Here is a 22,198-nt window from a genome sequence, read left to right as displayed (position 1 = left end):
ATATTCTTCATGTAGACCAATCACCTTAGTGAAGGTTCTGATGTTCATTCACTGAAATTTATTCTCCCTTTGCTGTTCTTTTTCATTATTTTTTCCCCCCAGTGTTCAAGTTGGATACACTTCAGCACTTCAAACTGTTTGATATTTGTCCTGAATTTTACATTGTTTTTTTGGCATATGGTCTGCTACATAAGATAGTTTCAAGTACACTGCAATCTGCACATTTTGCAGCAGCATTTCATGCTTGATCTACCTTGTGCATTGTAGAGAAATAACATAGTATTTGAATTTTTATTCGTTGCAAGCTAGATAGAAGGCAATACTGTGAGCTTAGTCTGGTGAATTTAAATTACTTCTTTCACTAGAATGCAGATTGTTTGAATGGACTGTTTAGATTAAAAATTGAGAAACAGATTTAGATTGCAAATTGAGAAACAGATTTGCAGTTGCTGTAATTAATATAGCAACAGTGAAATACTTTAAAAATGTTCTTTTATTTGCTGTAGTAATTTTAAATAAATGTTTTCCTTCAAGGGAAGATATCTGCAGAGCTAGAGAGAAGTGTGATACTCTTGGTGAGTTATTCTTTTTTAATCAGTATGATTTTATAACAAAATGTATGAGAATTTCACTGTAGGCAGAAAAATCAGTCAGGAATAAATCAGAAAATAGATGCAAAATTTAAGTCACCCAGTCAAAAAAAATCAGCTTCTCAATGCTGTTCTGCCCTGGCACGTACTTTGGTGCCAGGTGGTTGTACATTTTGTGTAAATCTGCTGTGTAGTTGAGGCATAACTTTCAACTCAGGTGCCATAGTATTTGTTTATAGAGTCACTCCTTCTACATGAAAATTCATTCTGTTAAGCTTTTATATAAGGATTCAATTTTGCAGGTTTAGCAGAGCTAGGTACAATGTGTGACCCACTACGCAGCTGTTCTATAAGCGAAGAAAATGGATTGAGCGCTGCTTTTACTATAGCGCATGAGCTTGGACACGTGTAAGTACCTTTTTCCTAGCAGGTAAATTTTTTTTACTTCCTTTTGAAAATGACCAATTTCCAGTGACGGTCTCTACATCTCTAGGAGGGTGCAGTCTGCTACGTCATTTTAGAAGAGTCATTATTTTTGCCCCTTGCAGTGAGCCAGCTCTGCCCACCACCTAGAGGTGGAGAAATTGAGAGAAATTGTGAATTTTATAACCTGGTTGGTATCCTGAATTTTGGGAAATATTGGCCATGCAGCTGTATTCTGTCCTTTTGTCATATGAACTGGTTGGGACACTGGGACAGATACCTTAGATGTGCAACATAGTCCTGTTAACTCCAGCTGCATTCTAGCCCTGATAGGAATTTATCTTTAAGAAAAGATAATTATTAATATAACGCAGAAATATTCTTCCTTGTGTTTGATCCTTTCAGAATACAATAGAGTAACACAAAGAGAAATACTTTACACAGAAAAATAAGAGGAGATGACAGCATTTTATTTTATGAAGCATACCTCATCAGTGATGGCAGAAAGGTGCTATACTCTAGCTCCATGAGGCATGCCACAGTGTAGGTAACAATGATGTTACAGAGCTCAGTAGCTAGCTTGCTGATTTTCATGTGCCTGGAAGTTCATTTAGATACATGCCATTTGTCATGGTACTTAAGCTGAGATATAAAATAAGACGATGTGTTAGTTGCATAAATATGATGTTGATGTGCTCTGTAGTTTGTTTTTGTTACTGAATAGTAATAATTAAGATGTGAATGTTGGGATAATATGTTATCGATAGTCTAGTGAAGGCCTGTATATTCAGTTGAGGAGACGGGTTGTTTAAATAAAGTGGCATACTCCCAAAACACTGGAATTTTTCTGGTGGGCTGAAGAACTATGTAATTGTAAAATTCTTACTGTGCCCAGCATTATATAATTAGGAGCATTTTAGAAAAGGAGAGAATTTTGTAAGGCATTTTTAAGATATCTATTGCCATAATGTCAGATAGTCATTTTAAATGAGTCCCATTAAATTTTAAGGCATTTTCAAACTCAAAACTCAAGCATTTTGCTGCTACAACAAGAAGAGCTTCAATTAATTATTGCTGAATTTGTTTTGGAGTTTGTCTGTTTTGCTTCTTAGATTTAATGTGCCTCATGATGACAGCTTTAAATGTAAAGAAGCTGGAATTAAACATCAATACCATGTGATGGCTCCAACTTTAAATTACCATACAAGTCCGTGGACCTGGTCAAAATGCAGTCAAAAATATATCACTGAATTTCTTGAGTAAGTATCCATATAATGCTGTGTAATTTTTGTTTTCAATTTCATGTCTTTCTGAGAAATATTTCAAAAGTATTGCTTAAATACCAATTTTGTGGTGGTGTTAGGTTTAACCACTGATTTGTAGGGCCTCAGTCCTCCAGAAAAATCATCTGTGGATGATTCATGACTTTGTTAAAGTTGCACTCAACATTTAAGACTAAGAAGATTTTTTTTTTTAACTATAGTGGCCTTGGTTATTGATAACTCTTTAGTATGATTTTAGTAGGTCAGAACAGACAAACTTTATTTTAGGATGTTTTTATTTAAAAAATAAGTGGTAGGTATAATTTAGGCAGTACCATATTTTTTACCTGTAAGAGTGTGGAAATGACAGCCATAAAGCAAAAACCTTAAGCTTTGTTTGGTGGATACAATACAAAATCCAATAAAGGAAAATCAAGTGACCTGGTTTATTTTATTAATTTTAATTAAAGTCATTATATAGGCAGGTAGGCATGCAAACCCATAACTCCACTGAGGTATGCAGGTCTAAGTGTTGTGTGGGTGAGCGCCCAATGAATTAATTAGGAGCGATTTATTCACATTTTGCTCCTGTTTTTACAACAGTACTGGTTATGGTGAATGTCTCCTAGACAAACCAAGTGGAAGAATATACGATCTTTCCTCTCAGCTGCCTGGGTCAATGTATGATGTCAACAAGCAGTGTGAACTTATGTTTGGTCTTGGGTCACAAGTGTGCCCGTATCTGGTGAGTGAACAACACACAGAATCGTGCTCGATCTGTACGAAAAAATTACTGAAAGGTAGGTTTAGAAATGAAATCTCAGGACTTCTGGTTTTGGAAAAATTTTATCCTGAAATACGTCAAAGTTCAGGTTCTGTTTTGAAGGAGGAAGAATTCAGTGGAGAGTGTTGCAGGTCCATATGCTAGAAATATAGAGAATTAAAAAGTAGGATTAATGCATTTTGATTTGCACATCTGTGAATATGATTATAATTCCTTTAAAAGATCTAAAGCTGTATAAATTAAGGCTTCCTGCAACTACTGAAAGGGAATTATTTCAACACTTTTTACAAATGTTTTCACATTATAGCCCCTATCTTACATTAACAGATCTTTCTTACCTGTTTCTTTTAGTTCTTTTTACAAATTTATAACTTTAAAATTAATATATTAATTCAAATATTTGTTCCAAATGTTTGGTCCAGAGTGTAGATTCCCTCTACTTTGTCAAAGTGTCAGAAAATATTTTCAAGGCTGTTAAGAGTGTACGTTTTCTACACTTAACCAAAAATTTCTTTAAAGCAAAACTGGGATCTGGAAAGAAAACTTGAGTAGATTAATGAACTTTAAGTTGTATTTTGAAAACTTAATGTGGCCAGTGCAATATAAAAGAATGACTTCATTCATTACTGTTGAGACGTCACACAGTTAGATTTTGGACCAGCTTGTCAAATACCTCTACTAGTATTGCATGGCTGCTTGTAGCTGGAGAGAATTTGAGATCCGATTCAGGGTGGAATTAAGAGGAGCGGTTGGTGAGGTAAAGTGTTGTTGATGAGGAGTCGGGCTTTATGGGAATATTACAGAAAAGTAAAGGGGGGTTCAAAGACCTGAAGATAGTGTTACTGGAGACTGCTTTGTAAACTTTGTAATCCATAAAGGTTATTTGTCCATTAAGAGTCTTTTAACAATTTGAAAAGGAGGTTTTCTTCTTAATTTTCTAGTCAGTGTATTTTTAAAAATAATTCCAGTTAGCATCTTTATCTGTGGATTATAGTCAAACTGTGCTGCATAGTGTCAGCCATAATCTCTTACATGCTTTTTTATTAAATTATCTACTGAATTAGAAAATGAAGTTATCTATTACTTCTAATGAGATCAGTTGCAAAAACTCCACATTCCTGCCTGGCCTTATGCAAAATCCATTTTTTTTTAATTGGTCGGGTTTTATCTGTGAAAAAATCATAGTACTAATAGCAAACACTAAACTCACATAGTATGGGAAAACAATGTAAATATACCAACTAATGTCTAAAGTAGTGATACAGGTACAACAAAGGTAAACTTGTTTTCTTTTTAGAAGCAATGCAAACGCTTATGGTGCACAAGCACAGAAGGTGTTCACAAGGGTTGTCGTACTCAGCACATGCCTTTGGCTGATGGAACAGTTTGTGGTGTGGGAATGGTAAGCCTTCACATATTTTTCGGTACTTGCATATGGCAAAATCGTTGATGTAGATAAGAAAGATCAGTGCTTGCTGTGTGGCAATACTGCACCTGTAGCATACTGATTGTGTAAACAGTATCTACCTGATTTTACATGCGGTTTCTTAGTCCTGTAACGTTGTGACATAAATAATGTAGGTTGTCTGCTCAGAATAATGATAAAAGTTTACAGATGCAACACTGGTTAAAAATAGGTGGAAGACGGCGGCCAGTCACAAGCGGAGTCCCCCAGGGCTCAGTTTTGGGACCGGTCTTGTTTAATGTCTTTATTGATGATCTGGATGAGGGGATAGAGTGCACCCTCAGCAAGTTTGCAGACGACACCAAGTTGGGAGGGAGTGTTGATCTGCTTGAGGGTAGGAAGGCTCTGCAGAGGGATCTGGACAGGCTGGATCGATGGGCTGAGGCCAACCGGATGAAGTTCAATAAGGCCAAGTGCCGGGTTCTACACTTCGGCCACAACAACCCCATGCAACGCTACAGGCTTGGGGATGAGTGGCTGGAAAGTTTCCCCGCCGAAAAGGACCTGGGGGTGTTGATCGACACCGGGCTGAATATGAGCCAGCAGTGTGCCCAGGTGGCCAAGAAGGCCAACAGCATCCTGGCTTGTATCAGAAATGGTGTGGCCAGCAGGAGCAGGGAGGTGATCATGCCTCTGTACTCGGCTCTGGTGAGGCCGCACCTCGAATCCTGTGTTCAGTTTTGGGCCCCTCACTACAAGAAAGACATCGAGGTGCTGGAGCGTGTCCAGAGAAGGGCGACGAAGCTGGTGAGGGGTCTGGAGCACAAGTCTTATGAGGAATGGCTGAGGGAGCTGGGGTTGTTTAGCCTGGAGAAGAGGAGGCTGAGGGGAGACCTTATCGCTCTCTACAACTACCTGAAAGGGGGTTGCAGAGAGGTGGGTGCTGGTCTCTTCTCCCAAGTGACAAGTGGTAGGACAAGAGGAAATGGCCTCAAGTTGCGCCAGGGGAGGTTCAGGCTAGATATTAGGAAAAAGTTCTTTACTGAGAGAGTAGTGAAACATTGGAATAGGCTGCCCAGGGAGGTGGTAGAGTCACCCTCCCTGGAGATATTCAAGGAGTGTGTGGATGTGGCATTGTGGGATGTAGCTTGATGGGCATGGAGCTGTGTGGTGTTGGGTGGGTTGGTTTTTGGTGTGTTGTGGTTTGTTGTTGTTGTGTGGTGTGGTTTGGTTTTTTGGGTGTTTTTTTTTTTTTTTTTAAATTTTTTTTTTTTTTTTATTGGTTGGACTTGATGATCTTACAGGTCTTTTCCAACCTTAGTGATTCTGTGATTCTGTGAAGACCTCAGGGGAAAGTTGTCATTTTCCTTCTGTTTGAAAACTTCAGATCATTCATAACAAGTTGGTTTTTATCCTCATTGTTTAGTGCTCCAAAGATGAATTTCCTGGAAACAAGACATCCCAAAAGTGTGTTTCCCCCAGTTTGTCTTGCTGAGGCTGTTTCACTGAACCAAAATGAATTAAGTATGAGTGACTTAGATACAGGCGTACGCTTCTTTGGAAAGAGGGAGTCTTTGGATTAGTAACCTGGTTGCAGTAGATACTTGTGCGTTGTATCTGTTTCAGACAAAGTATGAACAGTATGAAGCTGCATCAGGGCAAGTTCAGATTGGCGTTAGGAAAAGGTTCTTCACTGGGAGGCTGGTTGGTCACTGAAACAGGCTCCTCAGGGAAGTGGTCATGACACCAACCTTGTCAGAGTTCAAGGAGCGTCTGGACAACAGTCTTAGTCATATGGTTTAGTTTTATGTAGTCCTGCGAGGAGCAGGGAGTTAGACTCCATGATCCTTATGGGTCCCTTCCAACTTCCTGCTTGAGATATTCTATGAAAGCATCTATCAGTACCTCTTCATCTACTCCAGTAAGTGCCTTAGCCACATGTAACTCACACCGGTATTCTGTCTTGCCTATTTTAACATAATTCAGGATACTTGGATCTGTTGAGTGCTAAAAACTAGGCGCTCTCTTCTCACTTATACCCTAATGTGTAGGACTCTACGTGGCTGTATGAGGCATGAATTGAATGCTTTGGCACATAAAAAAGAAGAAATGGAAGCTGGACTTCCTACACCCTGCTTGTTGGTTTATTTGGTAAAGAGTGTTTGGGTGATGAGAGTTCAGCTCACTACTTCCTCATCCAGTAAGTTGTTTTTGAGTGCAGATCTTGATGTGTATCCTCTGACGATACAACCTTTCTTGGGCTGTCCGTAAGGGTCATGAATATCTAATTAGCAGATATAGTCAAGGCACTTACAGAACACTGATAGAAGCAGAAATAGTGGTGGAGGCTAGCTGAATCCAGAGTTATCAGTGAAGATTTGAGGGGTTTGGTTTTGGATTTGTACGTAGTTTGGGAAGTGAACAAAAATTAGATGCTTGAGTCCTTTGCTGATACAGTCTTTGGCTTCTCTATGTCTCAGTTCACCACCAGCAAATAGAAATACTTTCTTCCCTGGCAGTGGATTGTGAGAATAAATATTTTGGAGATTTTTGACATGCTCCAATACGACAGTGGTTATCACTGGTTTATTGTGTTGAACTGCTTTTAATAGTAGTGTGCTTTGGTAGCTTCAGGGGCTGTGGGAGCAATGTTACTTTTCTATCTTTTGATAGTTTTATAGGTTCAAAGATAATTAAAAAATATCTGGTCTAATTTCTATGTATAATAGGCTGCTACATTTCACTCAGTTATTACTAAATTTCCCCAATAACTTTTAATCTTTACAGATTGTTGTGTTTGGGTTTTATTTTTTCTTTTTCTGTATTTGGTAAGACAGTAGTAGTGAGGAATTTGAAAAGAATGTTTTAATGGATAACAATTTAGTGGGTAAACTGTGTCAGTTTCTTTCTCTCTTGCAAGATTAAGAAAAGTTATTTTAAGGTTGCAGTGGAAGCTTTGCTTGATTAAATCCTATGCATGCTGTTGGTGTCATAATGTTTAGCCCATTTTTTGGTCAGTCATTGATCAGAAAGGAAGTTCATCTTTATATATAACTTCATGTGTAATCTTTAGTTCAATTGCCTTGAGTCTAATTTGCCAACATCAGAGGACTACTTTTATATAAGAATACAAAAGCCTATTTTATGCAATTACTGCAGTGAAACCAGTTTTCTCTAGGAAGTGAAGAGCTAATTACAGTCATTACCCCTGAAAGATGTAAGAAAGAACAGCAATTAATCTGACATTGTCATCTGTTCCTGTCTAAGGGACAGCTCCATACAAGCTCAGTCAGCAAGTTTCTGTTAATGGGAATAAGACATGGCAACTAGTTATTGTAATTAAATTTGCCAGCAAGCTAAATAAATTTTTATTTGGCATTTGCAGCATTATTGCTGTGATGAATACAGAAAAGATGCATTTAAGGCATTTGTAATTTTAGTATCAACTTTTTAAGTTTAGATTTGACACATGCGTTTATTTTCAAAGTAATCTTTACTTAAGGTTGTGTGTCTGATTAGTGGATCTTGCTCTATGGACTGCTCTAACAGGCCTTGTATCTTTCCTTCCCCAAACTACAAGAAGATAGAAATCTAATAATATCAGAGACTCTCAAGCGAATGAGCAAACAGCTTTTCCATTCCTAATGGAATATCTTCTTACCGTATGCAGTCTATCAGCATGCACGCGTTTTGAAAGCGAATTGTCTTTTGTATGTCTCATGGTGCACACACCTGTAGAGCTCAGTGACTTCTTAATATATATAATATTAGTAGTAGGCACAGGTAGCATTTTCTTAAAACATTAAAGGGGAAGTGCAGCCCAACATTTCAGTGTCTTAAGGAGAATAATGAAAATATTTTTTGGGGAATTTGAACATTTCCTGTATTAATTCTGTAGAGTTAATATTATTAATTATCTAGAATTAATATTACTAAAATAGAAAACTTTCACTTTTTCTTCAATTTGCTGTCTAGTCAAATTTCTTGAGCCGATCAAACTGTACTTTGTTCCACCTAGAGTTACCTGCAAAAATGAATTATGTTTGCTTGTTGGGCTTCTGCTGAAGTATCTGAAAATTTCTCTTCACCTCCTCTTTTATACATTCTGAGTGCTTAAGTCTGACAGTAGCCTATAGGTAGCAATTCTGCTGTGTCTGAGAACAGTTTCTCACTCCGTTGATATTCACGTTGTGTCTCATCGCTTCAGTTGCTTTTTGTTTGCCTATTTGGCTTCACAAAGTTCCATAGGAAATCTAAGCTTCTGCCAGCTCTTCTAACATCACACAGACCTTCCCTGAAGCCGAGGATGCTGCCTTTAAATTCTTTGGCCTAATTGGTACTTCAGAGACAAAATGATAGTAAATATATCTAGACATGCCGTATGTAAACGTTTACTGGTTTTGCAGTGTTGAATTTCTGCACACCATAGGACTATATTAGTCATTGTTTGAAAGTGTTTCTGGTGTTTTTTTGTGAGAGATACTATTAAATACAAAGGTATACATTCCTGGATTGTCTTCTTAAATACAATTATATGATATAACCAGAATATAAAGTTACTATTAAAATGTTATTTTTATTGTGTAATGAGGCACAATGTCATGAAAAATACTTAATGGCTACTGGTTTTTTTTGTCTTGTCTCTGTAATCAAAGTTACAATGGGATTACCTTCAGAATTAAGAACTATGCCATATGATTAGGCAGAAGTAGCCTGCTCAGTGGATGCCACAATGAATTTCGTATATACAGTTGTAATTTTTGTTGCTATGCTATAAACTACATGTACACAATAAAAACATAATAAATTACAATAATGAAAGTATTTATATGCTGCATTGAGGACCAAAATACCAGAGGAGGCCCCTGTGTATTACAAGATGTATGAGAGAGTTATTTTCCATTAGGACAGAAACTGGAATGCTTTAATTGTCCCAGTTTCCTTCTCTTAACAGTCATAATTCTTGTTGCCATCATGTTCCAAGTAGGAGCTAATTTGATAGATGTTTAGGAAATGTGGACAACTTAGAGTAGATCTTTTTGCCCTGCTTCCTCTTAGGTTTTCTTGTTGCATTCTAGTCAGAAATTTCTTTGTGCTTTGAAATTTCTGCAAACCAGCAGGCTCTTGGTATTATCTGTTTGAATTATGTTTTCAATTGCTTTCTTTTCTTTTACTATCAATTCTTTTATTTTTTGGGAGACTACTCTATTCAAGGGTTTCTGTAGTGAGGAATTTACTTGCATTTGTACTCTGGGATAGTACAAAAGATTTCTTCTCACCTTGACCATAGGAAGTTTTGGGGTTTTTTTCCTTTCTTTTTGAAATTCCAAAAAAGTGAGTTTGGAGAGTGATTCAGATTTTGGCATGTTCAATATTTTGGCATGTTCAATATCTTTGTTCACATTTAAAAAGCAAAACAAAAAAAGAAAACACAAAATAATGTTAGTAGAGGTAGAATCCCTAGATTCACTGGATTTGTTCATATTTCTAAATCTACAGGGTACCAGTTTTCACAGTGTGGTTGATGTCATTCACAGAAAATACTTAATCCCATTTTATGTAGGACTTAATGAAAAGGAGTAGTAAGCCAGCAGTATTATGGAAAAGAAATATCTACACTGTTATGTGTAACCAAATTAGTTACAAGCCAACCGATATACAAACTCTCCTTACTCATATCCATCTCCAGCTTACACCTAGCTCAGAATCATGGCTTCTGTATAACAAAGTGGTGCAGTTTTAAGCAGTGTAGTTTACATGATATTCCAGTAATGGTAACTCCTCTGTTGGAGTTGGTGATGCACATCTGAGCCCAAAAACCCACCTCCAAAGAAGAATCAAAGAAAATGGTGAAACCATCTATCTTCTAGGAGTGGAATTCTCAGAACAAGTCTTTTTTGCTATGAAAGTAACAGCAAAAATACCCAATAAAGTGTCTTTTTATTATTTTTTTAGGCACTCAGAAGGGTTGCTCTCTGATCCTTTCTGGATTCCTCAGCAGTATACAAATATGCCCATATTCCATTGTTTCTTTAGACATTAGAAGGGAGAGGTAGGAGGTAGCTATGTGATTCTAACCCAGTCTTTTCCATGTCCCAGAGCTGTCCCAGTGTTCTACACAATGGCAGTTTGCTACTTAAACACCACTGGAAAAACAAATGTCAGAGAAGTCTGGAAAAAGCAAGAAGGAATCCACATGATAAAAATAACAGTTTGACTGGAAAGCATGTGCCTTGTGTGTGTGAGAGAGAAATGTTTATTACTTCTATTCACTGTAGACATATATTGTATATTGAGCTAGTGTCTCTAAAAAATATCTAGAATAGCTATCGAGTTAATTAAGATTTCATCCTAGTCACTTTATAGCCACATAAAGAGAGGGATACAGGGACAATTGAGAATGTGGATGCAGACCAAAAAAGGATTGCTATGATCAGTAAAAGAAGTAGCATTCTCTGATTCTGAGGTACGTTTGCTGCTCTTTAGTTGTAAGTTACTACCCATGTATTGATTTCTTAAAAATTGTTGCATTGCTTGACTACCTCATGAATATAATACAAGAAGATAGTTAATCTGAAAGAATATTTCATTATATGTGTATATATATGTAAACTAAGTATAAAAAATTCAGATGGATTTTAAGAGTTGGGTGATAGGGGGATATGTTAACCTTCTGGGAAGCAGCAGAAGATATGATCTTTTGAACTGTAAAAACAGAATAAAGTGTATTTAAGGGCTCAAACCAAGAATTTTTGCTATAAACTGGGATTTTTATAAATAACTTTTCTGAGATATGATTTCAGAAAAATTAAAAGTTTTCTGTGGGAATATATCAAGGGAGAAATAAAGTATGTAGATTTTTTGCTAGAAAAAATTGAAAATGTTGAAAAAATTATTGAAGTATTGTGGGGTTTGTAGATAGTTAATGTCATCTGAGTAATAAATGCAGGCTTGTCTGAGAATCCATGCCACAGAGATAGAGACCTGAGATGCCATAGTTACAACTTCAGTGAGACATTTCTCCAAGCTCCATTTCTTCTGTCTTGTATACTCATTTTACTAACTGCTCGATTTTTAACTGTTGTTATATGCTCTAGGCCCCACTTCTTGTCTTGGTTCTTTGAGCAATGTGCTTTCTTGACTATGCGTGTTATAGGAAGAAGATGGAGAGCAGGCATAGGTAATGTGCAGCAAAATGTTTCCTTATATCCACCTGCAGCAGACAATGCAGAGAGGTCTGTAGCAGTACATTCATTCAAGGGAATGAATGGAAACACCCCATAGACATCAATACAGCCAGAAACAACAGCTCTGAGATCTGTAGACTTTGGCATTCATCTGAGCGGGTGTTCTTACTTTCACACTCTGCTCATGGGTTTATGTACTGAATCTACGTAACTTCTAAAATTCATACTCCTTTCCCAGCTCTATGTGATTGGAATCTATTTCAAGACAGTTTATGCTCAGACTTCAGCTACAGGCCAGATGCTTTATAGTGAACTGGTCTTGTGCTGCTGCACTGCGTTTAGTGTTTATCTGTTTTGTGGTACCAGCTATGCCCATTTTCCTTTCCCGCCTTCAATCCACTACAACTTTCTCTTCCTGTGCTATTCACTGGCTCATAGTCATTCTCAGGGCCCTGTCTGGATATCAGGAGTGAAGGAACTGTATTTTATAATGCAAAAAGAAATCAGAATAAAATTGGATATTTGGAAGGTAAAATACAGACCATCATGTTCACTTCTGCAGTGCTTTGTCCTTTTCATTTTCTCCTTATATGTGTCTTCAGTGTTCAGTCATCTTCCTTCCTTTTAGAAGCACCAGCAGCTACCAGCAACACCCATGGAAACATGTTGGTGTCTGGAAACAGATTAATAGTTTTTCCTGAGCCTCCTTTTCTGCAAGGCTACACAGGGCTCCAACACATGAAACTATGTCCTCATACATTGAGCATCAGTGTTTCAATCTTTGCCCCAAGATCTTCAAAAACCATGTGTATCTCTGGGAGTAGCCTGGAAAATATAGGCAGTAAGAGTGAACTTGGAATCCTTTTCCTGCTATGAGTCATACCAGGCTGTGTATGAAGTACTTGATATCAGAAGAGCTCTAGTCCTGTTCTACGTGCATCTATCACTCTCAGTTGAAATCGAGCATAGCCCAGCAATTAATGCTTTAATAATTTCTTTCAAAGTTGTTCTCCTGGAAATTTAGCAAGTTCAATAAGCTATTAGATAAGTTGGAAGTACCTGAAATCAGTTTATCAAATCATAGTTTAATCCATAGGCAAGAATCAAACTGCTTATTATAAGGAAGTGATTAATAAATACAAATCTGGTACCTGTAGGTTCATTGATCCCAAGTTTGAACCATTAGCCCGCCCTCTTATCTCTGAAGATACAATAATTACATGTGGATTTGGGTCAGAATTTCTGCCTTTTTGACAGAAAACCAGCTGCTGACCTTGGCTAGAGCAGAGTTGCCACTTGCTCCAATGGGTATGCTTGGAATTACAAGTGATACTCACTTTACATGATTCATACATTATATTTGCCATAACAAATGTAGGAAAAAAGATTGCTAGTGATTATATTTAAGTTTATGAAAGTTCTGTGTATCGTAGTATTCTCAGTGAAGCAATGATTCAAGCAAGCACAGAGGAACATCTGGAATGTGTCTGGTGCCGGAGTTTTCTACTGTGACTTCATCATGTTGCTTCTGTAGGAATGCAGCAGAATAATAGCTGAGACAAGTTTGTTGAATAAGCTATTAAAATCCCAGATGTGAACATGTGCTTTGCATTTTTACGGATCAAAATAATGCTGTTATGGGTATAAAATTTCATTTTACAACTCTTGTTTTTTCCTGAAATCTCCCTTCAAGTTATTGTAAATGTTTTTGTGGATGGACAAAGAACCTAAACTCTAGGTCACTGTCCCATATTTGGATGCAGTCAGTATTAATTTTGTGAAGGGGGATTTAGAATCTTCGTCCTATGGTAGTAAAAAATTATTTCCTAAGATGCTAATGACAGTTCTTGGAAATGCAAGGTCTTAATGTTTCCTCATATTTACCTTATGGCTGCATTATGTAAAAGTCTATCTTTTACTGCTAAGTTCTAGATGATAGGTGCTAGAAGGTTTGGGTACAAAGGTACTCTAAGGACATATTGAAAAAAGTAATAAAAACTAACAGTAAGCACTGCAGTGAGAAATAATGCAGATATGCAGTGAAATAAACGTGTCTTTTTGGTGTTAAGTTAAAGCATTGGTCTTAGCATCAAGCGAATGATGATCTGGCCAATTTGCTGTATCATTTAAATGGTTGTATGACAAGTTAGATCTAGCTTTTGTTCTGTTTGCTTTGGGCTTGAAAATCACCTTGAATGGTCATATTCTTTGAGGAAGGCATTCAGGGCTTAAAAGATACAGCCCATGTGCAAGAGTTGGTGTGAGGAAGATTTTTACAGTCAGGCAATTTTATCAGCAAGTTAGATTAGGAACTCGGGCAGAACTCAAAGGAGAATTTGATTCTGTGACAAATTGCTATTTTGGGAGCAAAATTATTGTTAGCATATGAACATAAGTATCAATATAATAAAAGCATATACTAATTAAGAAAAAATTCTTCTAGGAATTATTTTATGCAGTGATAAAACCACTGAACAACATTTGAGTTTTGTGTCGTTCAGGACACGTCATTTTGTCATATTCAGAAAGATTTCACACATCATTTCTATGCGTTCAGCAAAATTTATGTTAATTGATAGTTCCTGCAATAAATTTGTAATATCATAATAACTCTTGAGAAATTCTATGTAACATTTAAATTAGTTTTAAAAAGGGGTGGAATCCTTGAATTATTTTATCTTCTGTGTATCAGAGGTTCTTAAATTGTTTTATGGGCCAGAGACTTTAGTTACCAAAACCCTTCTAGACTTCAAGGTAATTTGAAGCTGTTTTGTGTCACAGAGAACAGAGAGGCAAAGCCTAAGCCTCAGAAATAACAAGCAGTTGAGTTGATATAATCTGTTCTGATGACTCTAGTGACTGATCCACTTATGTACTGCAGGGAAAGATGGAATTAGCCACTCCCTGTCAATACAACTAGGACAATCCCTTCTGACAACAAACCTAATGATCAGTCTAATCCTGAGTCTGCAAACAGTCATCTAAAATAAAGAATTCTCTCTATTGTGTATGAACACTGACCCCATGTAGTCCATCCTGTCCAGTGCCTTGTCTCCAGATGTGGGCAGTCTTTGATGCTTCAGAGGGTGTTTGGAGTCAAGGACGAAGTTGAGGACATATTATCCACACAGAAGTCAGCAGGAGACATAGTGCTGACATTATAGTATCTTGTAAATATTCTATTTTAGTATGTAAACTATTCCAGTAGGTTGTGATCAAATATACCACTTGGGTTTTTCTAAAGTATATAGGTGAATTAGAATTCCAAGTGCCATAAGTCATCAATAGGATTAGCGCTGGTAATTCCTGCAGGTTTTTTGGAAAAATCACACATGCACCAATCATAAGATTCTTATTTAGACTTTTCAGTGGTTACTCAAAAAGTAACTAAACATGACTAAAGTGGCTAAATATTTGCAGAGTCAGGGACTTAGATAGTAAATACATAGAAGCAAGAGATTGATCACTTGATTCTTCTGAAGAAAAATAGCTAGTAATTACAGCTTTCTATAAATAATAACAGTTTACAGATATGGAGTGGTGAAGTCTCATAACTGACATGACCACAACAGAATAGTCTTGCAATCTTTGTCGTCTTAATAATGTAAATTCCAGTGGATTAAATGAAAATTGCACCTTTATGTAAGCTTTTAGTTGAAAATAGGTAGTTCTTCAGCAGGAATAAAATCTGAAGTAACACAGTAGACATTGCAAGGTAGTATCTTGCTGTAAGAATTATTATTTCTTTAAATATTAATTCAGTTTTAATGGTAATAGTAAATTTGTTAAATTAGTAGTAAATATAAAATTCTTATAAAATATAAATAAATAAAAAATATTTTACACCTGAGTTTAAGCTTGAATCTATATCATCATCTTGCTTTAGCATAAACAAGGTCTGAAATGCTTGAACATTTGTGTGCTTTTTCCAAACAATCCCACTAGCTTTTTTAGCTTTTGGGATGCTCAAAACACCCTGAATTTCTTGGTGGTTTATTATCATACCTGTTCACTTTTTTTATCAGCATGAATTTCGAAATTAAACTGGAAGAATCTCACACATGCAAGACACCTGTAAATCTGTTTTTGAAGTTTGTGCATGAAAACATATCAGGATTTTAGGATCAGGATTTTGAGATTCTTACATAGGCATTTAAATAAAGTGACAAGACCTAAAGATATATTCAGCATCCAGTAGCTTTCATGGAGAGCAAAGAACTCTAGACAGCATGACTTCTGGGTAAGGTATGTTAAAGGAATTTGAACATTTTAGAAAATGTCCAGACCCAGATTAAGAGCAGTGAGCTCTTAAATTCTGTTCTTTCTGTGCCTAAAATATACAGTAACCTTTTGCTTAACTTACTTACAAATTTTATTCTGTTTGTCAACTGCAGCACTGCCGCCATGGAATTTGTGTGAGCAGAGAAATGGAGACACGTCCTGTAGATGGAGAATGGGGACCATGGGGACCTTATAGCTCATGTTCAAGAACTTGTGGAGGTGGAATCAAGAGCACCACCAGGCTGTGTAATAGACCAGAGTATGTTTTTTATTGTGGGTAACGTTAGTGCGTAATGAAAATATTATGACATAATGGATTGTTCAAAACAGAATGAAGGTATTGTGGGTGGGCAAATTAGTTTGAAGCACAAATAAAAAAATGCTTGTTTCAGCCATGTTTGAAGAGAGAGATAAGTCTACAGACTCTAATATGCAGAGAACTTTCAGATTACTCATCTCCACTATATCATTCATATTTATAGATACTTCTAAAGACTTATTTTGTTAGGGTCTTTTTTCTAGGTTTACTCTAAATGCTGATGGTTTCTTTAAACATTGTGATGCTTTCTTTGGAGTAAAAGCTGCAAAAAGAAATAGATGTATTCCCTGGTGATCTCTTTAGTGAAACACTTTATTTGCTTTTATTTAAGGCTTTTTCACAATATCACCACCAGTAACACCCCCAAGGAACACTGTTTACAGCAGAGTCATTTACAACTTACCTTTATAATAAGAAACTTCCATTGACTGAATAATTCAATGTGGATTTTATTCTCTGTAATAAAAGTCAATGAGAACTTTACCCTTAACTTCTTCAGAAGCAGAACCATAGCTGCAGCCTGAGTAGTTTCAGGTTTTTTTTAGGAAGTCATGTCATTTTGATATTATCAGTGGGATAGATGAACCTCAATCAAACAACCCCAGGTTATTTTATTTTCTCTGAGTAAGAGGTGGTAGACTAGATTCGCATTAGATATGCCTCTGTCAGTCTGTAGTAACTAATAGTACTGATTTATTCTCTTTTTTCCTCCCCAAGGACCTGCAAATACTGAAGTATAGTGTAGCAGGGTTTGTAACAGTTAGAAAGTGTATTTTAGACTTTACGATAAATGGGCTGTTTTCCACAATTTTCCCTTCTTAGTTCTTTTGATCCCCAAACTAAAACTGATATTAGGACTACAGGAAAGAGTGTGTCAGCTCCTAACTCTGTCCCCTTTCTTTCTCACTCTGTAAAATAATAATTTCAAATTACTGAGTGAGGTGCTGCTTCTGTAAAAATAGGGCTGTAATCTCAGCTAAGCTGATGAAAGCATTAAAATTAATAATGCTTTTTCCCAGGCAAAATAATTATGAGTGTAAAAGAAATAAAAATGTAATAGACATTAACAAACATCAGTAGCTTGATTACCACCTTCCTCAGCAGTAGTAGTTTACATGGACTTTTTATTTTCTTCACATGGGTATAAATCTATGCACAGTGCAACAGAAGACAAGAGTGTGTGTGGGAAAGTCAGCAGAAGATGGCAGAATGCTGTGTGAGTTTTTTACCTCTGGATCAGGGCTCGAGCCACTTTTCATGGAAAAGCAATTTTAGAAACTGAGAGTGTTTTACCTATTTTTGTTAGACCAAGAAATGGAGGAAAGTACTGTGTTGGCCGCAGGATGAAATTTCGATCATGTAATACTGATTCATGTCCAAAAGGCAAAAAAGATTTCCGGGAGCAACAGTGCTCTGAATTTGATGGCAAACACTTTAACATCAATGGTCTTACATCTGCTGTTCGCTGGCTTCCAAAATACAGTGGTAGTAAGTAATTATGAATTTTTTCAATTAATGAAATAAAAATGTTACTTAATTAAAGTTTTAAAACAGACAAGAAACCTGTTGGATTTTCTTTGCAGTTTCTATGAAAGATCGCTGTAAACTTTTTTGCCGAGTTTCTGGAACAACTTCCTACTATCAGTTGAAGGACAGAGTTGCTGATGGTACTCCCTGTGGAGCAGAAACCAATGACCTTTGTGTTCAAGGCTTATGCAGGGTATTTAAATCTAAACTTATTAATTATTAAAATAAATTTTAACAGATGGTAAAATAAATATTAAATATTCATCCAAATAACCATTACTGAAAATATATAAAGCAAGATGTTTTTAATTTACTTAAGTTAATTTTAATCCCTCCCAAATTAAAGATCTTGAAATGGAGGCAATAAAGTGAAGAGCATACATTTGAATCTGAAAACCTGCAGTCTTTTCTCATTAAGCGTGATATGTGAGAGAGTTATTAATATCCAAGTGAGCGGAGGGAAACTGATCCAAAATTGGCATAAAGGGAGGAAAGAAGCATGCTGTGTGTTTATTGCCGTCATATTTCTGCTATCAATGAAGTAAAAAAGTAGAAAATCCAAGGGTGGCTAGATTACATATTTATTATTTTATTGCAAAATCTGGAGGAACTGACCCTTGAAAGGGATCATTTCAGCATCCTTTGCTTAATAGCAATTATGGCAGTGCCACAAGATTTTGTTGGGAGAAGCAAACTGGTATGTTATAAAAACTCAAGACTTTTTTGTCAAGCCTAGGTTGTTTTGCTGATTGCAGTGAAACTGAATAAATTCAGGATGAGGAGAAAAAGTAGCCTTTTTTATAATTTTGAATGAAGAGGAAAGAGAAAATGCCAGAGAATTGTCCTGTTTATCATAATTTTTTTTAAAAAAAAGGAAGTTTAAGTAAAGATACATAAACAAAAATTGTGCTTATGCTAGTTTAACCAACATAGTCTACAGGTATTTCTTTGCTTATTTTGCAGTAATGACAGACTTTAAAAGAATTTATGACCGTGTAGACATACATACTGTTTTTAGGATTCCAAGATTTTTTAATGTAGATATAACTTAAAATTTTTATGCTGTATTTTTATACAAAATCTTTACATACTATTACATATTCTTATACAGTTCTTGACATATTAAGTGAATTTGGATTGTACATTTTTAGTACAACAGCACTATTGTGCTTTGCCCTTACATCACAGCACCCAAAAACATAAAAGGTTTTTCATGAATTGCCAAGGAAGACCAGATATAGACAGCGAATAAGAATATTTTGGGCAAGTGGGAAGCTTACATTGTTTGTTTTCGTTGTTTTCCGTTGGGTTGAGTGACACAGGGCTATTGTATTTTTTTTGTAGCAAGCGGGCTGTGATCACATTTTGAATTCCAAGGCAAGGAGAGACAAATGTGGAATCTGTGGTGGTGATAATTCTTCATGTAAGACTCTTGCAGGTACTTTCAACAGTGCTCATTATGGTACGTTTGTTTTGGTTTTTTAAATCTTAATGTACATTTCAGTATGGCTTAGAAATTGTTTTACATTTGAGAAAGTGGGATTTCAGTGTCTGTTCTTTACGGCCTCTGCCAACAAAAAATATCTCTGATTTTCAGTCACGTGTGCCCTCTCAAGGACGCAGAGGCAAACACTGTGACACACTGACCCATTCAAGGGAGAGGGAGGGGAAATCAATCTGCTCTAAGGTCAAACCAAAAGGCACGAATAAAACATACGGTGAGGGTAAAAGTACTTTAAAAGAAAGAATGCTTCCTGCTTTGTACTTTGTATTCTCTCATCTGAAACCATGCAGCTGAAGGACTTATTCCAACATCTCTTTTTGGTTGTGTAAAGAGATAGCGACAAGTCTGTGGTGTGAGCAGCTGATGAGGTTCCTTTTTTTGTGTAGTGAAAAAGATAGCCTGTGAAATGTGAGCCTTGTCTTTCCAGAGAACATGGACAGCAACGTTTGTGTTCTTTCCTCCTCATTGGCATGTAGTGAATGAGAAAGTCTTCTGAGTAACTGGTAATTGCTATTTCTTTGATTTTAGTTTCTCTAATAGAGCTGCTGATAGTTCTTCTATATGTAGTCCTTTCTGGGAAGTGTGGAGAGACTATTGTATGCATGTAGCAGTGCAGTTCAGTAGTTAGAGTGTAGAACATAAGGACAGAAGTCTCCAGGTTAGTATCGGATTCCCAAAGGCTCCTTCATGCTGCTTCACTGGTTGAAAGAGACCACAGGCAAAGTGAAAATTATACCTGGAGAGCTGCCAAATAGGATCAAGAATGTATTATTTTAATAATTCTGAGTAAAGGACTGTCAGTGTTCTTGTTTTGCACCACTGTGAAAGCTGCTCTTGGTTATAGATAGCACATGAATTATATCACAAATACGTATGATACAAGTGACCATTACACTGAAACTGCCATTTATAAATATATGGTTGAGACTGTCACTCTGCTGTTTATCAGCTCTGTGTCGTCATAGACTTTATTTCCTCCTAACTGAAGTTGGAGCAAAAACAACCCAACATTTTGGGATAAGAAGAATCTTAATTTATTGGTTTGGTTTTAGACTTAGTTGAATGATTTAAATTATGTTCGAATTCTTGGAATTACAGCATATAAAAGATGATACTGAATTATACTACTGGACAGTATGCTAAACATTTGGGATTATCACTCAGCTGTGCTCAGGTAGGAGTGCAGCAATGCAAACAAGAGGTTGTAGCTAGCTGATCACTAAAACTTCAGTGTCTGTTGGAGGCCTATGACATCCCTAGGCTAATGACTGAAAACACTGTCTGAGGAAACGTTCTTTTCCAAAGAATTATGAGTTATGCATCACAAGATAAGTATGCCAAAGTCTGTGCACTTGGTGGTTGTCTTTTAACTTCATGTGGTCCCCTTCCATGCTGACACAAGCCGTGTTACTAAGGCAGAATTTGGAATTATGCAATAGCAGACTGTGGTGTGTACTTGTATTAATACAGTTATCATGTTGTCATCAAGTGTTTAAACAGTAGTGAAACAATCATCAGAAATTCATTACAATGGAATACTAACTTTCTTAGCTTCCAATTTAGGAAATGGTAATCTAATTATGTACACATTATTATTATGTTGGCTATTATTATTGCATCAAACTAGAGTATATGAGGATTTCCTGGAAAATGGAAATTCTCAGTGCCTTAGTATGTCATCTAGTCTCCTGTGTATCCTTGACAACATGCTATGCAGTTTGGTTTATAGTTTCCTCCCATGTTTTGTCTTCTTTTGTTCTATTACCACAAGGTCTTCAGTGTGTGAGATGAGGGGCTTTTTTGAGTGTGTTTTGGTTTTCTTCCCAATATGTTGGAAGATTGGCCAAACACTGTGTATTTTTCCAGAGCATGCATCATGTCACTTTGCAATTGCAGTGCTGCCCCCAGCTGGTAAATGTGGTGGACCTGTGATTAGATTAAATGTTCATTTAAATGCATGGTATAGTTTTAATAGATCAAGAGCACTGGGAAGTTAATGAATTGTGAAATTGAAAAGGATATTGCCATTTAAATTTTCACCCACAGAGGAGAGTCAACTAACTAAAGTTAAATCCCGGCAAGACTGCTAAACACAGCAAAATGAGTGGAAAAGTTAGCAAAGATTATGTTAATGCTTCAGATTGCACGTTTGTGTTTGTTTCCAATGTTTGCCAAATTGAGTTTTTCTTAGGCATAAGAATCCTTTTGAATTTATGATTAGCATCTCTGAGAAACAGTTTTTTAAACCAGAATTTTAATGATTTATGAAAATAAAAGTTCAGTTCGACTGATTAAAAAACAAAACAAAAACCATCAACAAAGAAATTCAATATGAATGAAGATATTCACATTTCCTTCCTAAAACATGAGGGTATTCAGCAGTAATTGTCACTGGTGCACTGTAGCGTTTTGTGACTAAAACTAGTTAAATGTATGTTCACATTTACTAGTATTTGACTATTTTTGTATATAATAAATTTGTGAATAATTACATTGCAGGTTACAATGTCGTAGTAAATATTCCCAAAGGAGCAACAAACATTGATGTTCGGCAGCACAGCTACTCAGGGAAACCAGATGATGACAACTACCTTGGTAAAAGCCTCGTGTGTATAACATTGATGGATAGTTTTTGTGCTCTTGAGAGAGGTCTGCTCTAGACCTGTATTGTCAGAAATCTGATAAAGTCTTTAGAGCAAATATCTAATTACATTGTATCATCATTTGCCTGAGTCTCTCTGTAGCTAGTAGTTTTAGGAAAAGTGAGTGAGATGCTGTTAGGTTTCTGATTCTTAAACATGTGTGTTCATTTGTCAGAGAACAATAATTAGAGCACATTGCATCATTTTGTCTATTTTTGACTTTGTTGTGCAATTTGGAAGTTAAAACTCCACAAGTGGACTCAGGAATAATGCA

At 36.4% G+C, this 22,198-nt stretch overlaps 1 protein-coding gene across 1 annotated transcript in view; it reads left to right on the top strand.

Annotated features, from left to right (window-relative positions):
• Nucleotides 1-22,198, top strand: part of ADAMTS20 (ADAM metallopeptidase with thrombospondin type 1 motif 20) — a 100,607-nt gene that overhangs the window by 31,746 nt on the left and 46,663 nt on the right. Inside the window, exons 7-16 of the mRNA XM_059817364.1 lie at nt 535-575; nt 893-998; nt 2,126-2,272; nt 2,879-3,020; nt 4,357-4,461; nt 16,046-16,191; nt 17,558-17,739; nt 17,835-17,971; nt 19,123-19,240; nt 21,782-21,877. Of these exons, the coding sequence (XP_059673347.1) occupies nt 535-575; nt 893-998; nt 2,126-2,272; nt 2,879-3,020; nt 4,357-4,461; nt 16,046-16,191; nt 17,558-17,739; nt 17,835-17,971; nt 19,123-19,240; nt 21,782-21,877 (1,220 nt within the window). The remainder of the gene's footprint in view (nt 1-534; nt 576-892; nt 999-2,125; nt 2,273-2,878; nt 3,021-4,356; nt 4,462-16,045; nt 16,192-17,557; nt 17,740-17,834; nt 17,972-19,122; nt 19,241-21,781; nt 21,878-22,198) is intronic.

This window comes from Gavia stellata, chromosome 4 (assembly GCF_030936135.1).
Source record: "Gavia stellata isolate bGavSte3 chromosome 4, bGavSte3.hap2, whole genome shotgun sequence".
Classification (NCBI taxonomy): Eukaryota; Metazoa; Chordata; class Aves; order Gaviiformes; family Gaviidae; genus Gavia; species Gavia stellata.
Note: the sequence above shows the minus strand (reverse complement) of the source record. Positions and strands in the feature narration are given on the sequence as shown.